An 18,069-nucleotide genomic window follows, 5' to 3' on the forward strand; every position below is an offset into this window, starting at 1 on the left:
GGTGCATTCCGTAAGTGGGGGACCAGTACTGAGAAGGCCCTGACATCAGCTAGGCAGCACTCAGCGATGGCACCAACAACCTTCTAAGGACACCAAACATTTATATAGGGGTAGGGTAGGTTTCTGAAATAATCAGATGGCCCCAGTAACCACAAAGACAATCCTGTAGGGAACTGTGTACAGTTTTACCCTAAGTATTTACAGGAATGCTCAAACCTAGAAGGAGACTTTGGCTATTTTTGTTGCTTTTATGGATACTCAAGGAAAGTTTGTCACAGACAGATCCAAATTGCTACAAGTTTCTCAGCAATCTATCACCTGATACAGTTATTCTGTGTGCAGAAACATCCTCCTTTATGTCAATTGTTGGTAAGGGTTAAGCATTTGAGTCCAGCATATGTGACTATTCAGAACGAGGGACTGCTCAGGAATGAGGTCTGAGCAGCTTTTATTCTCTGCATATAGTTAAGATATTGGCAAGGACTTAACTGTAACTCTAGAATTCTCTGGCTGTTTTAATGTTTATACTTAAGTTGCATTTCTTGCTTTGCAGTTAATGAATATTGCATGCAGTCCAGGTTCTCTGATAGTTAAAACTGACTTTTGTGAGGGACAATTAACACCATCCTATTAATGTTTCATGATGCTAATATGACATTTATGTTGAATCTTGAATGCTAATGAAGTTTTTGTGGGTGCAACTATATTTGCTTCCACCACAGGGGATGGAGGTAGGGGAAAACAGACTCAGCCCTTTAAAAATAAAATAAAATTCATTAACACTTTGTCTGTCTTTCAAGGCTTATAGGGATACAACCCAGATCCTATTAATGGCAGAATAAAGGACAGGAAAATCATTTTTCAGTCATTGCTGTCAGCAGTGAAGCCACACTCTACTTGGGCAAATGAGCAATGTATACCAACCTATCATTAATTCAATTTTTATTCCTTCTCTGTTTTAAATCATGCAGTTTTAAAAAATAAAATAAATAAGTGAGAATATATCCTGTTTGTAAGAATTTGGGAAGTTGGAAGGACTGGCTAAGTACAACATTTGTAACCATAAGCAGTAATTTCATGCTTCTGGAGGACAGAGCAGGAAATAAAATCCACCATATTAATCGTTATAATGCAACATTAACATATATACCCTACTATCAAGCTCTTCTGTCAGCACTGCTGGAATCCTCCTGTCTACACAAATCTTTAAATCACACATGGCAAGAATTTTGTGGTGGCAGTAGTAGTGGAGATGAGGGTTTACAAAGATCTGAGTGAAAGATTTTCTGATTGCCTCCCTTTTCATTCTGGATTTAAGTTTTATCTCTACAGAACATATTCAACTACACCACCCCAGTCTAGTGCCTGGTCTGGGAAAAGAATTTTCACTCAATAAAAACTGGGGCTCAAAACTCAGGAAAGGATCTAGGTGGCTTGCGGTACAGATCAGAAATTTATAACAGGAAGGGAAACAATATGCATTAAATGATAGGAGCCACATGGCTTGCTAGTTCAGGAGAGATAACGTAAAACACACACATGTAGCAATGTTTTATGTCTGCTAGCCCTCATGAAAGTCGCAAACATTTAATACAAATGTGTAGCACATTAATACTAAAAAGAAATAGAACATGGTATATTGCTTTTCAGTAGATTACAGCATACTATTTTTATATTTTTAATAGGACTTTTTCCCAGGTAAATGTGCACAGGATTGCTGCCTAACAGTGTAATCTCTATATAAATTTACACACAATTAAGTCCCATTGAATTTAACAAGGCTTACTCCTAGAAAACTGAGTTTAGAATTGTAACCCAGATCTATTAATATGATGAGATTTTCTTATTTGTGCTCTCTTGCAGAAACATGAGCAGAAATAAGTTCTATCTGTAAGTGCTATCTCATTCGCTTCCATGAGAGGCAGCACAAAGGGATTCATAAAAATAGCTGTGCCTTCCCCTGAAGTAAATGAGCAAGTCCGCTCATACAAGGAGATTTATGCGCCCATTTTTATATATACAGAGCTCTGGAGTGAGGACATCTTTTCTTTTCTTTATTCGTCATTTTTGAACCAACAAAATTGCCATACATGCAAATGGGCTTACCTCCAGTGCCAGTACAGTGGTACCTCGGGTTACATACGCTTCAGGTTACATACACTTCAGGTTACAGACTCCGCTAACCCAGAAATAGTACCTCAGGTTAAGAACTTTGCTTCAGGATGAGGACTGAAATTGTGCTCCGGTGGCACGGCGGCAGGAGGCCCCATTAGCTAAAGTGGTGCTTCAGGTTAAGAACAGTTTCAGGTTAAGAACGGACCTCCGGAACGAATTAAGTACTTAACCCGAGGTACCACTGTATTCCAAATATACTGTATAAACAGTATTTTAAATTAAATTAGCTGTTAACTCTTAATTAAAATAAAATTTTAAATTAAATTAACTCCCAGTGGGCATACATATGCCTCTACTAGGTCTTGCCAGTAACTGAGGTGCATACCTTATTTTGGTTTTTCATCTCTTATAAAATTATCTTGGGAGGGTGTCATGGAGCCATGCCTTTAATTTTTCATCACCTAAAAGTCAATTCTACTTCTTAATAACATCAGAGGGCAGGGAAATGTAGACTCCTTATATGCACAAGATTGATCTGTTATTATATTGATGCTGCAAATGTTTGGAATAAGTAGTAGCTGGAGCCATTCCTATTCTGCTGTCTCAAGTAGAGACTATGACCAAGTCAGACCTTTAAGTACCAGTTTCCTAGCCCTGATGACTCAATAATAATTCAGTAATAATTGAGGCAAATTATAAATTATAATTTGCCTCAAATGTGATAAGATTGCTGTAGGGTGCACTGGGAATTTCTAAAGACCCCTGGGGCTTATCTTTGTTATTCGTCCATGTGACATATCATTCAATATTATGTTATACTAGTTGGCAGGGTCCCATGGACTGCAAGAAGATCAAACCTCTCCATTCTTAAGGAAATCAGCCCTGAGTGCTCACTGGAAGGACAGATCATGAAGCTGAGACTCCAATACTTTGGCCACCTCATGAGAAGAGAAGACTCCCTGGAAAAGACCCTGATGTTGGGAAAGATGGAGGGCACAAGGAGAAGGAGACGACAGAGGATGGGATGGTTGGATAGTGTTCTTGAAGTTATGAACATGAGTTTGATCAAGCTGCGGGAGGCAGTGGAAGACAGGAGTGCCTGGCGTGCTTTGGTCCATGGGGTCACGAAGAGTCGGACACGACTAAACAACAACAGTGGGCAGGGGCTTAAGTAAAAATAAATAAATCAAACATTACCCATAGAATCATAATATTTTACATTGATTTTGGGTTGTAGTTTTTGTATACAATGAACTTACGACAATTGGCTTCATCTTCATTGAACCTACAGTCGGCCACACCATCGCATCTCAGGAGTGATGGGATACACGACTTGTTAGCACACTGGAATTCTGCTTCCTTGCAATGTCTCGGGGAGCCTGTGGTAGGTTGCTCAGTAGGGCATGCCATTTCATCAGTCCCATCAGTGCAATCTTCCACTCCATTGCACTTTGCAGAAAGAGGCACACACTGCTTTACGTAGCTGCATGTGAATCTGTCACTGCCACAGGTTTGAGGTTGTGGTACAATTGGTCCTAGGGGGAAAGGATGTGAAAAAGAATTTCAATTATCAGATGACCTGCTTGAATTACAGGGCCAGGGAGCCTCCTTACCTTCTCAGGGAGCCTTCTTACCCTATCAGCTACTGTTTTCAGAAATCTGCAGAGTGAACTTAGGCTCCACACTTACATGGGAGTAAGTTATTTCTCACTGAGTAGGCATGCTTTGAATTAGTTTCAGCTTTTTAACCACTTCTTTCTGGAATAATGCATCTGACATAGGAGATATTGAGTCAAAGGTAAGATTGCTGCAACTTGCTGCACAAGCCTATGCATTTATATTTAGAAGAAAATCCCACTGAATTCAATAGGGCATACTCCCAAGTAAGTATTTTTTTGGCATTGTAACCTTAATTTCCTTTATAATCACAGGCAGTCAAACCTTCTTTTTCTTTTTTTCTTTTTTGTACTTCTGAAAAAGAGTCATCCTCTTTGCCTTGAATAATGAGAGTGTTTAACTCCTTGGCAGAATTAGGGCCTAAGTATTTATGCCATTCTGACAACTTGCTCTTTGGAAAAAGAATTTAACAGAGGTCAGGATACATAAGGACCAAGGCTATGATTCAAGCAAGCTTATTTAGAAGGAGGTTTGAGAAAGAAATCAATTGGAGTACATCAAAATAAATGTGTTTAGGATTGAGAGGCCAATATAGTTGAGAATGAAAAGTGTTGGTCCTGAGATTCAGTGAAGGAATATCTGATGGTTGATCAAATTCTTATCTCCATAAATCCAGTCCAAAGCTAGACACTAAAGACTTGTGGTTTTTTCAACTCTTTGCACGTTTCATTAACATTAATGATCCAGTATTTCTTCTAGCACCAAACTTTGGCTGGAATTAGTTAAATCTTACTGTTGACACAGCTAACACAGATATATGCTATGGTATTCTTTGGTTCCTGGAGCAGAAAGGCAGTAATAAACATTTATATATAGTCTAAATGAAATGTTTCAATTTAGAAAAAATTGGAAGTATAACACATTGCTGTTTATTATGTGACATAAATGAGGTTCTCCCCCTTCAGGATATTTTTAAGTATCAACATCTCAGGTAATAAACATACCCATTCACTCCTTCTTTGTAATTGCACTATCCTAAAATGGTATTAAGTATAGCATGCTACTGCCAATTTGCCATTCAAAGTGGACAATGATGCAACTTCTTGTGTGAGTGATGGTGCCCCATTGTGATGGCCTGGGAATCGGATGAACCTGAGGAATCCCAGCCTGCACAGGAGTCCCCACCTCCAGAACCAGGTGAGCTGAGGCTGGGACTTGAACCTAAAGGGTTCTCACCTGTGCCAGATCCTCAGGAGCAGACACCAGCTGAGTCTGCTCTGGCTCCAGAGGTGATCGAGGACCCATTGCCTGCAGGTGCTCCACTCTCAGTCCCGCCAGGTTGCCTCTGGGTCCAGTAATCCTCCAGCCTCTCCAGCCTACAGAGGCTCAGGGCAGAGAGGCAGAGGGAACTAAGTTCTTGCAGGAGGAGTGCTTGCCTCCAGGCCAGGAGAGGCAAGTCACCTGTGGACCGGGGCCGCCCTATGCCTCGGGGCAAATAAAAGCCAGCCAGCCCAGTCCCAGGTTGCGGGAGCAACGTCGTTGGAAACCTGTTCCTGCCTGGACCCTGTCCTGCTCTTCTGCCAGAGTTCTTGACCTCACCCAACTCCTTGCCTTGGACCCCGCTTCAGCCTTGACGCACAGCCTCCATACCACACCCTTGACCTCAGACTGGACTCTGACCATGCTGCATGGTAACCCCCCGGAACCAGCACACCCATTAAAAGAGCTACAATACTATTTATTATATTTTCATACCCTTTACTCAAGCACCTCAGCTCAATGTGCAGAGTTCTTGCCCATCCCCTTTTATCCTCACAACTAACTCGTGATGCTGGCCAAGCTGAGAGAGAATGACGGGCCCAAGATCGCTCAGAGAGTTTCACGGCTGATGAGGATTTGAACCTTGGTTTCCCTGGGCCCTATCTGACACTCTAAGCATTTATACCACATAAAATCTAAAACCCAAGGGCTCATTTTCCGTGACATTCTGTGACACAATAGTTCCATAGAGGAGTGACCATTGTAACCAAAACAGAGAGGACACAATCCAGGGAAAGTTTAGCGTGCTGATGATGCACTGTGAACTAAGCACAGGAAGTTCCAAAATCCCATTAATTTCAGTGGGACTTTGGCATAGTTAACTTTCTCCTGTGTGCACCGTGTATATACCAACAAAGCAAAATTATATTTAAAAACCACCAATTTCTGCTTTGGTAAGAACCAATGAAGTCTGATGACTGTACCCATATTTACCGAAACAATGTGAATTTCTAATGAATTTAAGAGAAAAATGCTGCTCTTAAGGCTTTTGTCAAGAAAACATATGTTAGGGGTGTGCATTGGCTCTGCGTGGGCCAACTAATGAGGTGAACTGGGATTTTTTGCTGCCTTCCTGAAGGGCAATGTCAGGGTGCTCACAAAACCTTGTGTCGTTCTGTTGCTTTGTTTCTGGACTTTTTTCATATTGTATAGTTCTGTGTTTTACTATATATTTTTATCTTTCTCTAGCTTTTCTGTGGGCTTTGTTTTTTTTGTTGTTGTTGTTAAAGCACAGCAGTGGGGGATTTTTAAAGGAACAACAACCCCAAAAGCTACATTTTAGGTTGCTTTTTAAAAAAACAAACAAACATTGCTCTACTTTAACAATAAATAAACAAATTGCTAATCAGAACTCTACAGGCAGCATTCCAGACAGTCTCATGTTGTAAGATGTACTAGAGATGAAAAGCATCACGAAGAGAAGGCCACACAGAGGATACATAAACAGAAATAATTCTAACACAAACGGTTTATGGAGGGGGAACCAGGAGGTTGCACCTTGTAACGCAGAACTGAAACTACAATGCTTGAGAGCTGACTCAGAAAATTCCTAGTATGGCAAACCAGATGAGCCAACATTTATTCATTTAATTTCATAAAATTTATGCACTGCTTGATATAAACAAAAAACAAAAAACTCAAAGCGGTTTACAAAAAGATAAAACAATTAAATCACAAAAAATACATTACAGGAAGCCTTCTGGATTGCACAAAAAACAGGTGGAATGGGAAAGCTGGTGTGATGGTTCAAACTTTTAAAACATGTACAAGCAAGAATACACATCACTTGGCCACTTCTTAATTATTTTAAGGTGAGAAAGAACAAGACTCCCATCCATCCCCTGTGCTTTCCCCTACTCTTGAAGGATTATGGAGGGAAATGAATCATTTCTCCCACTAAAAGCTTCTGGACCTATTTATCTGCAATTTGGCAGGTCTAATACAGTCTTAATGAGCTTCCATGTAATAAATAATATATTTTTTATTTATACCCCGCCCAACTATTCCATCCATTTTGGTCAAGGAAAACATTATAGCTGTTTTTAGATTCCCCAATATGGTGAATGGGGGCCACAGAGTTTTAGATTATACAGAGTAGCCTGGAACCCAAACCACAAAATGAAGTGATGAGACCACAAAATAACACACAAACAGATCTGGATCTTAAAGTGTTTAAAGCTACAGATACAACACAAATCTTGCGGTTGTGTCCAATGCTAATATACGTCAATGGTTTCTGTGATCCCCAAAGAAGAGCACAGGCTCCTAACACATTAGAAACTAGAATATTTTCATACAGCTTTGTACCATTATAGTAGTTTGTTGCTACTACTAGTGGGATACAATATTGTGCTTATATGTTACGGGGGGTGGGGGAGTACGGAAAGCTATTTTGTGTGTTATTGTTTTCCTCTCGCTTAGCAAAGAATTATGGATGGTTTGGAAGTTACAGTACTAAATGCATCATTTCACTTGGGCAGTTAGAACTGCCAGCAATTGCTGATCACAGTAAGCCTAACTCCTTGGTAGGCAGTTGGCAGGTCCTCCAGATGATTTGTGCCCTCACTAGTAGCCAAAGCAATGAAGTCATGAACTAGGCTGGCACTCTACTGAACTCTGATCTGACTCTTGGGGCCTTAGCAACACTTGGAAATTACATCCTGTTAGATACAACCTTTCAGGTTAAGAACAGCTGACTGACTGATGGCTAAACAAGACATCTCTGTCTGCAGAGAGTACTTCCCAGTGGCTCCTCAATACTGTCTTCTAGCAGTAGTGATGGTTTCTAGGCATGATGCAAAAAATTTTAATCCCCTCTTAAATTATGAAAATCCTGTGCATGATTATGTAGTAGTAAGTCCCACCGGGTTTAGGATTGCAGCCTTAGGATTGAATAAGTGGTTTGTTTTCAGATGCCCTTTTCTTCTAGCTGCCCTAAAGACATTTGATTTCAATATTAAATAATAAACATTGATAAAGTACTTTCAAGTGTTGAAAAAGTTTGGTATCAGCATACGGACAAATTTCCTTGGTCAGGATTTGAATTATTTCCCACAAATATCAGAAAAGGTGGAAGAGTAAGATGTACATTAAGTCAATATAATAATTACTAGACCCAGGGTGCAGTCCTAATGCCAAATCTGCTGGCGTGAGTGAAGACCTGGTACATCATTAGCTGAGCCGGGAGGTTTCCAGCTCAACAGGGCTACACTAACTTAAGTTCTCAGCCAGAAAAACACTGGTGTATCTCCTCCAAGTCAGCTCAGCCAGGACCCATGTGGATCTTAAACCAGTGCAAGCCCTGGGAAAGCAGTGTGGTGTGGGTGTGGCAGGAGGGAAGGGGACTTAGGCTACAGTACATCCAAACCCATTCAGCAAGATCAGTGACCTGGGAACCAGACAAAAAGAGTGGTGTAACTCAAACACTATTTAAAAGTTTGCTTTCCCTCTCACAGGCTTAGAAGAAAAGGAAGAGTTTGGATTTGATATCCCACCTTTCACTCCCTTTAAGGAGTCTCAAAGCGGCTAACATTCTCCTTTCCCTTCCTCCCCCACAACAAACACTCTGTGAGGTGAGTGGGGCTGAGAGACTTCAAAGAAGTGTGACTAGCCCAAGGTCACCCAGCAGCTGCATGTGGAGAAGCGGAGACGCGAACCCGGTTCCCCAGATTACAAGACTACCGCTCTTAACCACTACACCACACTGGCTCTCAATATACCTGCTCAACCAGCAGCAGCCCTACTTCTGAACAGAGTGTGGATCTGGCATATTTTGCCCCCACTTAATTTACAATGGCTTAATTCATGCCACCTTCTTGTGCTTACGATTGCCCTCTCATCCTCTTGAACAAATAGGGAAGGCACTTTTGAGGCAGCATTTAGCACTACTTGAGCACAATTAAAAAAACTAGAGTGTGTGTGACAATGCAGAAGTACAAATGGATAAGCAATGACTAACAAAGCAAAAGCAAATCCAGTTTTTTTAAAAAAACATTTGGAGGAATCAAACAGGGAGATATTTTCTTATTGACTGCAAGCTAATCTGTTCAATAGGATTTACATCCATATGTGTGCTTAGGATTTCATCCCATAAAAGGGAATTTAGACACACTATTTATTCTTAAGAGCTTTTTCTGATCAAGAGAAATCTGCAGATCCAGAACTGCAATTAACAGCAAAACCCTGTGAAATAAATAGTGAATTTTCAATTATTCACTAGACCCTGAATTTCTATCCCTGTTTAGACTGTAGATACTCAAACTAAACAGATACAAAAAGAACAGTGCTCTTCTGCAATGCTGAATAAATCAAAATTATACCAGTTAAGGCTCCCAGCATAAGAAGACTCCCAGCTGTATTGAAACCCCAAAGCAACAAAGTGTTAGCATTCCATGTGTACCTTCATTTGCAGGAAAGAACTGATCTCTACAAGGACAAGTATCATACTTGACTGATCATTGCAATGTTCACAAAGTCAAACTTTCAATGTTTATGGGCTTCCTGACAGGGTTGTGAATTATCATGAGTGTTCACCAAAGCATTAAACAGACTACTGATGCCTATAATTCAGGGAGCGAGTGCCCAAGGTCTTGCTTTTGGTCTATAAAGGAATAGGTAATCTAGTTCTAATCTACCCCAGAGGCCATCTGCTCGGGAAACATTAGAGTTTGATGGGACAGCATAGGCTTCCTGACTCACAGACAAATTCAAAGTGTTCTTCTTGCTCATGTTTCTGAATTCCCCCTCTAGATTGCATTTATGAAACAAAGCTGCTGTTGTAACAAATTGCACCACACCTCAGCAAACAATCTCTAACAGTGCTTGAGAGCATTTGAGGTAGAATGGGGCTCCAGGTGTCCATACCTGAATCTAGACATAGAAGCTGTTACTAACAGGAGCGGCCAATACAATCTTTCCATCATTTTGTAGACTTAAAGAAGAGATCAGGGAATGGAGCCGTCAAAAAAAGGAAAGCAAGTAAACTGGCTACCCAGTTTTGATAGTCTGATTGTGAAAAGCAGACTTGTGAAAGCAGAATTCCAACTCACATTCAAGTCCCTCTGAATTTCCCTCTTGCTTTCATTCTGTTGCAGTGCAAGAAGAACATGAACTCAATTCCAGGGCCAGAGTCAGAATCTGACATCTTGGGCCAGCTGCCAGGATCCCAACACCCTGGCAGGGCTCCCTGATGATGCTTGCCTTGGGCTCTCCTTTAAAAGTAAAACAAAAAACACTTCAATTTAGGCAATGGTGCAAGCCTAAATGTCATTTTAAATTCCTACAGTGGCCTAGAGTGGCATATATGCCCACTAGACCACTTTGATTGGCCACTTTGAACTGGCACTGCTACAGGTGCCATATAATACCTGTTCCGTATTTGTAAGAACTTGATTGCTTAGCATGACATTGCTTACATTTTGGAATTCCCTGCCTATTGAGATCAAACAGGTGCCTTCATTCTCCTCTTTTCAGCTCCTGAGAAAAATCTTATTGGTTCTAAGCATCTACCCGGATGCATACAAAGTTGAGGTGGTTTTAATCTGTTTAGTACTTACGTAGTTAAAATACTAAAAGTACATTTTAAAGTATGGCTGTGATTCCCACCCCCCACCCCCCGATTTTATTCTTTTATCTAGTCAGTGGAGGAACAGGCCTGCTGGAGAGCACTTTGTCTAGAACACCCAAAGCTGGCCATGGCTAAATTTACACAGATATAGTTCTAGCCCAGTTTTCATTTTCCAAATCATCTCCAAAATCAAGTTTTATTTTATTTCACTATTGATTGCATTAGGTTTGTATGATTTGACCAGAGGATTTTATTCCCCCCCCCCCCGATGTTACATATTGCAATTCAGCATTGCAGTAGCTCCAGGGACTAGGACAGAAGCTAGGCAGTCAAGGACTGGAATAAGAACTGCAGTCTGAGCTCTTACTATTGTGCAGTCATGTTTTGTCTCCAACCATCAAAGGAAACAGAAGCCCAGAGGACTATTCCCAGGTATGTGAATTGAACACTGCAATCCGTTGTTGTTCTACTTCTTCCTGTTATTGTTAGCTTTGTTGTGCTGGGGTAGTAGGAAAGATCAAGATCAAGCAAGCCTTTCAAATACAATTGACCTCTATTGCTACCTAATATGTCTGATATAAACCCCACCTATGAGCCACTACAGCAAACTACAGGGGCTCAAGAGGTTCAAAAAGCACACTTTGAACAGTGTCTCTACCCTCCAAATACATAACAGGCAGCTGAGCGCTCCAAGATTCCAGAAAGTACAACGTAAGAAAACACTAGAAACCACACTATTAAATGCTCCCTATTATGAACAGTAACTAAATACATTAAGGCTGAACATGACTCAGCACCACAATTTCAAATATACAGCACCTCAGTAGGTCAGTAACGGCAAAACTCATGTTGAAGAGAACAATATTCAGAAGCGTCAGCAGATGACAACACCCAGTTTTACAATGAATGAAGTATTGGCATTTTACTGGAAGGACACAAGATCATACTTTCTCACGAACATTTGAAAAAATGGGTGGGGGGCAGCATTCTAGCAAAATCCCCCAGTCTAATGAGGTCTTGCTGTTTAAGAAAAAAAATAAAACCTCTGGTGAACTTAAGAAGTTGATAATGCTTTATTGCTTAGAGCTACCAACCAGCTAAATTGTGATTGCTTCCATTTAGAACATGTTGCCCTGGGAAACCTAAAGTAATTAAAGTGAGGCTGGAGAAGTAATAATGCAGAAAGAAAGACAAAAAGTCTGCAGGAACAAAGCAATCCTTTAAGGGAAGAGAACATTACAAGAAAAGTGTGACAGCAAGTTCTCATATTATTCCTTTATCTTGAGTTGAAAAAAATGTGGAACAAAGCTAAGTGCTGTGTGCAAAACACACACACAAATCCATTTTTAAAACGCAAAGCTTTTATACAAATATATGAAGAAAAATATGGGGAAAGGGGAAAAGAAAGTATGCTTTACCTAAACGGCAAAAAGTTAAGGAGCTGCTGCTTTTCATCAAAGAGAGACAGTCCGTTCCTCTAATTGAGCAGAATAGAGTCTTCCTGCCTATTTTTTTTAAAAATGAATGTAATTCCATAATAAGCCTTGATTAACTGGGAATGCTCTATGCCTGTTTCCTATCTGTACGTTTTCATGAGATCACAGTTCAAACTAAAGTTGGGCCAAGAATCTCTACCTCACTTCACTTTTGTGGGACCTTTTGTCCCATGTGAAAACAGAAGAGGGATATTTGGAGGCACTGTGGGTGGGTGGGGAGAGAAGATTACAAATGTCTAAGGGGTGGTCAGTGAAGGCACCTATTATTTTCCTCAAAAAACTGAGCCACTGGGAGCGACACATCATATCTTTCCCGGGGCATTCTCTCCTAGGAATGCAGCTGAACAGTCAAGCTGCTTGAAGAGGTGCTAGGCTCTTTTATTCAGAAAAAAAGAAAAAAGGAAGAGAAGAGAAGAGAAGAGAAGAGAAGAGAAGAGAAGAGAAGGAACAAACATCTTGTATTTTAGGCAAGACCTAAAATAAGGTTACCAGACGTCCCCATTTCCCAGGGACAGTCCCCAGATTTACGAATCAGCCTCCTAACAAAATCAGTTGAAGTTGAAAAGTGTGACCAGATCCATTGGAAAAAACCTGGTAACCTTAACCTAAAAGTATTTAAATTCACTCACCTCCAAAAAGTAATCTTCACTGGGCATTTTTATCCAGTTCAACACAGTAGGGCAGCTTAGTTAGTTACAGCAATAACATTAACAAGTAAATATCAGAGTCAAGGTCATAGCACAAAGGATCTACAGACACTGGCGGTCTATATTATTATTATTTTCATTATTTAAATATAATGTCACCTTTATATTTACATTTACAAATATTATTTACAAATATTATTTATTTGTGTAGCCGAAACCATTACAAAACAAATATTTACGTTTGCTATTACTAGCACAGGCAGAGTGTCTCAGACTTGTATTCTGATGATGCTGGTGTTTTCACATTGGAAGTTGTGAGCAGTGATCCAAACCAAGAAACAGCTGCAATGCCATATCCATAATTCAAAGGTCTTCTAACATAATACACCATCGTGTTGGTGATTTACTGATCTCTCACTGTGGCGCCATACCACTGATGTCAACTAGAGTGAATGTCAACCAAACCAGCATCAGTTGGTTTTTGCTGCCAGACTAACAAGGACAAAATCGTGCAATTTTTGAAGTAGTTTGAGCAAAGGTTATGCACACAGTAAACCTTGGATTTATAAGGCTGTCAGATTTGACCTATCATCATCTAAACTATATATACCTGATTCATTAACAACCCTTCTGAGGCATAAAGTCCCTGACTGGGTTGAGTTTAAAAAGTCTATGCTTAAATAACTCCCCTTGAAATCATTGCACTTTAACAGTTCCCAACTTTGGCTGGAAACATGTATTTTCAGTTTCATATCCATGGAAGTGATTGTTAATAAGCAAGGTCACAAGGTTATGGTTGAAAATAGGAATACAAAGTCAATTGTGATGCATGTGAACTATGCTGCAGAAATTAAAACAATTCTTTGTTTTTTTTTTCCACAAGTGCAAAAGTAGTGCTGCACCACAAATATTTCAAGTTAATATCAGTATGCTGCTTCTTTCCCACAAGATATGTTTTTATCACCCCTGACAAAAGAGGCATTGTTTTAAACATGGGGTTAAACAACTCACTGGAGAGAGAGAGGTGTTTTGCAATTGGAGGTCATAATTAGAGCACAGCAACTAGTGGTATATTATTCATGAGCATATTTTCCAGCACTGCTATCATTTTTCACTTAGCCATAAGTGCCACAGTTGCCATCTGCTTATTGCCAATCACACACAAAATAGTCTTCTTAAACATGAAAAGTTAAACAAATGACTATTTGCACACAGCTGCCTCATTTACATTCAAATAAAGGCATTTACCTGGGTGATCATATCCCTACAAAAAAGAATGGATTTTCTATAGTGTGAACTACCTTCAAGAGGCCAAACTAGACATAATAATAGCAAATCAGGCTCTTCAAATGCAGATCTGCCCTCATCAGATATAAATCCAGAGGACAAAGACAGTCCAGGATAAGGAGCAACATGACAGGTGATATGCAAATTCTTGTTGGTTAGCATAAAAAGTGGTAACACCACAGAGCTGTATTGCTGATAGGTAGATACTCAGACCACGGAAATACAAGTGGCAGAGAGGGCTCTGTGTGATGTCATTTCCCCTCCTCTCCTGGACAGGAAGCAAATAGTACTTCCTGTTCCTCTCTCTCTTCCTGTGACCAGCCATGAGAACAGGCATACCCTGTCCTTGCTCCAGCTCAGGCAGATGCCTGAAGCTGGTTATACTGCAAATTTACATATTTTGCCTGCTTAGTTTTTACTGCTGTCAAACAAAAGCAAGATTATAAGTAAATTATATTTTTATATTTGTTGCCTGATTCTTTGGTAAGAAGCATGGTAAGAAAGGGAGAGCGAGCTTATTTCATACCTGGACTTGCTCAAAACAAGGCTTTGCAACCTACTTCCCATGCTTTCAAATTTTGCGCCCAAGGGTAAAATCCTAAACTTCTGTTTATCCCACACATGCAGGTGCCTGGAGGGATAAATTGCAATTAATATATTCTCTCCTACCCATCAAAGCCTATCTCACATGATGAACCTCTGCTTGTCCATGATGTACATTCCTGCAATCTCTTCCCCTTTCTCTCAGGGCTCAACGCTTGTCCTGCCATCTTCCCCTGGGAAAACCCGGGTTTTATTGCTGAATTGGAGCAAATGTCAATTGGGTTTTCAGCGGATTGATGTTTGCTCTGATTCAGTGCTAAAGAGCAGCTTTTCCCAGGGAGAGGTAGGGCAAACGGAAAACTGCTCAGACCTGTGCCTAGAAAGCAGGGCAAGTGGAAAACTGCTTGGTCGTAATGCATCTGAGCCCAGGATGTGGGTGTGGGGGGGATACATAGGGAGAAGTACTAAGGGGAAGTAAGTGGCAGGTGGCCCTGTCACTGTTTCATGTAGCTTGGTCCTCAGAGGTGCCTCACATATGTTTTTCCCCCCTGAAATAGAATTACTCATGTTAGAAACACACATCAAATGCAATGACCACTTGAGTATCTTGGGGAGTCCAATCGTATTGTGTACAATAACATACTTGTTCCCAAAGTATTTATATCAAAGAGGGGACCTATTATAAATATATTAATAAACAGATAATGAGTTAAGTATATGTGTCCAGCGACTTATCTGTAGAATTACCGTATTTTTCGCTCTATAGGACGCACTTTTCCCCCTCCAAAAATGAAGGGGAAATGTGTGTGCGTCCTATGGAGTGAATGCAGACTCCTTGGCTTCAGTGATAGCAATGCGAAACCCACGAAGTGCAGAGGGATAGCTCCCCCCGCGCTCCGGAGGCTTCGCGTTGCTTTCGCTGAAGCCGCCTGAAGCCCCCAGAGCGCAGGGAACTCCCGCTGCGCTCCGGGGGCTTCAGGTAGCTATCCGCAAGCCTTCAGAGTGCAGCAGGAGTTCCCGCTGCACTCCAAAGGCTTGTGGATAGCCGCCTGAAGCCCCCGGAGCGCAGCGGGAACTCCCTGAGCGCTGGGGGCTTCAGACGGCTTCAGCGAAAGCAACGCGAAGCCTCCAGGCCGCTGAGCAGAGAGGGGGAAATTTTTTCCCCCTGTTCTCCCCCTCCTATGGTCCGGTGCGTCCTACGGTCCGGTGCATCCTATAGAGCGAAAAATACGGTACATACCTCCTGATGCACATTCTGGTGTGAAAGAAATGTCATCGAGAGCAAATTCGATGGGCTCATTAGCTCCTACTTCTGCTTCAAATGCCACTTTGAAAGGACTATTGCTGGAAAGGACCACATTTGCATATGTCCATGTATTTTTTGTATTTCCAGTTGCTGCCCACATCAATATATCCATTCCAAATTCTTCAATGGCATACACCTATTGATAGCCAAATACAGAAAATACAACAACAATTTAGTAAGTACAGAAGTGTCATAATGCATGCCCAAGAAAGAAGGAATCACATATTCATGATAGCACTGAGAATATATTATATGGAGTGGAGGATAAAGCAGGAGGTATTTGAACAGGGAGAGAGAAATAGCTTGATTAATGGAGGGAGAAGTGGGTAGCAAAAGTGGGGCATTTCTAGCAACTGGATTTTAAATACTCCCCTATGTAGTGTTATGCCAGGGATGTTTTTAAGGTGTGTGGGGAGTTGCCAGCTGTTGGTCAAGAAGGTCTAGGAGTTTAAATAAAAAGAAAGACCTATTGAAGCCTCTGGTACTTTCATCTCCAAAGATTTGGGACCCTTATTTAGAAATGCATTGAAAATGTTGTTTTTATTTCTTCTAAAACTCACAGATACAAGTTCAAAAAAAATGGGTAAATATCTCCTAATACATATTTGCACATACAATATAATATAATTGATGGCTCAATACCAAGCTCCTTAAGATAGCGATGATAGATTTTATAAACATAGAAGCATTTATCAGTAAGCCAAAATAAACCATCTTCTCAGCTCAGCCATCCTTTTGAGGTTTTATCCTTTCTTCCTCCCCTTAGAACTACTATAGGCTCTGATTGGCAGAAGTAAACTTGAATTTGTTAAGCAGCATTTCACAGAACAGCATGGCATCACTTCCAAATCATGGGAAATAGTACAAAAATTTGCTGATCCACTCTGTGTTTTCCTTCCTCAAAAGTGAGATGGAGTAATAAAAAAAAATAGTCATTTTTAATGAAATTGGCCTGTCCTCTGCTGTAATTTATTACACCCCAGTTCACAGCAATTTATGTAATATGAACTGCCTAACAAGCTGGAAAACTGAAATATTGGACATATATTATCACAAGGGGAATTAATTTTTGCTTTAACTTCCAGTATTATGGCAGTATGTTCAAGCAGCACTGCAGTGAAGGGATGCTGAACAGGGAAACTGCAATTATTCTCCTCAACTTGTTCTATCTAGATAGTAAAGTAACATGGGGTGCCAAGGTCTGATACTGAGAATGTTAAGAAATAAATAGAGTACTGTTCTGAATGGTTCATCTGACAGCCTCGCTCCTTCAATCTCAGTACAAATATGTAATGGAGGAGGGAAAATATCATTCCCTTTTTTGCATTGGAAGAAGTAGATTTTGTGAGTCTTGCTGGGGGGGGGGAAATACATTTATATTCTTCTCTTCCTCAAAGGTGTTCATTGTGCAATCCTCTGCTTATCTACTGAAAGCTTCATTGGGATTTGCTCCCAGATAAGTTTGTATGGGGTTGCAGGCTCAGGGTGATACGTAAAGCTCTCCCCCACTTTATCCCCACAACAACGCTGTGAACCAGGTTAGTCACCACTTATGCACGACCACTCATGTACGACTGTGTAGATGCACAGCATCAGAAAATATTTCAATTCTAACCTGAAATGGTGGGAGAGAGCTGGAAATTCCTTGTGGCTCACGAGGAGACCCTCCCCGGAGCCCAAAGTCCAGACAAAAAGAACGCAAGGGCTCCAAAATGACGCACAGGAGCTCTCGCTGGCGCTGTGCTACCTCACTCAACAGCTGTTGGGCGAGAGGCTGTATGTACTGCAGTGGGCTCCCCACTTACATGCATTTCGCTTATGTGTACAACAGCCCGGAATGTAACTGTAAGAGTCTGGCACTGGCTGTCATGACAGAAACGTGTGTGTGGAGGAGGCTTCCACCAGCATGAATTTATTCTTCAAATTTGGGAAATATTAAATTTATTTCTGATGCCGTGGGCATTTATTTGACTTGCCTTAAAACTCTTTCTATTTAAAAAATGTACAAGACTTTTCATTTGATCCTCACCACTTATTGTTTTAGGGCTTCTCAGATGTTTTGACTTTTTTCCTGAAACACAAGCACTTTGCTTTCTAGCTGCCTTGCTGATATCTCTTAATTCCAAGACACTGTTGTGAGGTTGCTTCCTGCCTACGCACCAATTAATGTCT

At 40.8% G+C, this 18,069-nt stretch overlaps 1 protein-coding gene across 1 annotated transcript in view; it reads right to left on the reverse strand.

The window, feature by feature from the left end:
- The window catches only part of MALRD1 (MAM and LDL receptor class A domain containing 1), a 224,678-nt gene that overhangs the window by 54,279 nt on the left and 152,330 nt on the right, over nt 1-18,069 (reverse strand). Inside the window, exons 33-34 of the mRNA XM_053409891.1 lie at nt 15,832-16,033; nt 3,375-3,650 (exon numbers count right to left, since the gene is read on the reverse strand). Coding sequence (XP_053265866.1) covers nt 3,375-3,650; nt 15,832-16,033 — 478 coding nt within the window. The remainder of the gene's footprint in view (nt 1-3,374; nt 3,651-15,831; nt 16,034-18,069) is intronic.

Source organism: Podarcis raffonei, chromosome 12 (genome assembly GCF_027172205.1).
Source record: "Podarcis raffonei isolate rPodRaf1 chromosome 12, rPodRaf1.pri, whole genome shotgun sequence".
NCBI lineage: Eukaryota > Metazoa > Chordata > Lepidosauria > Squamata > Lacertidae > Podarcis > Podarcis raffonei.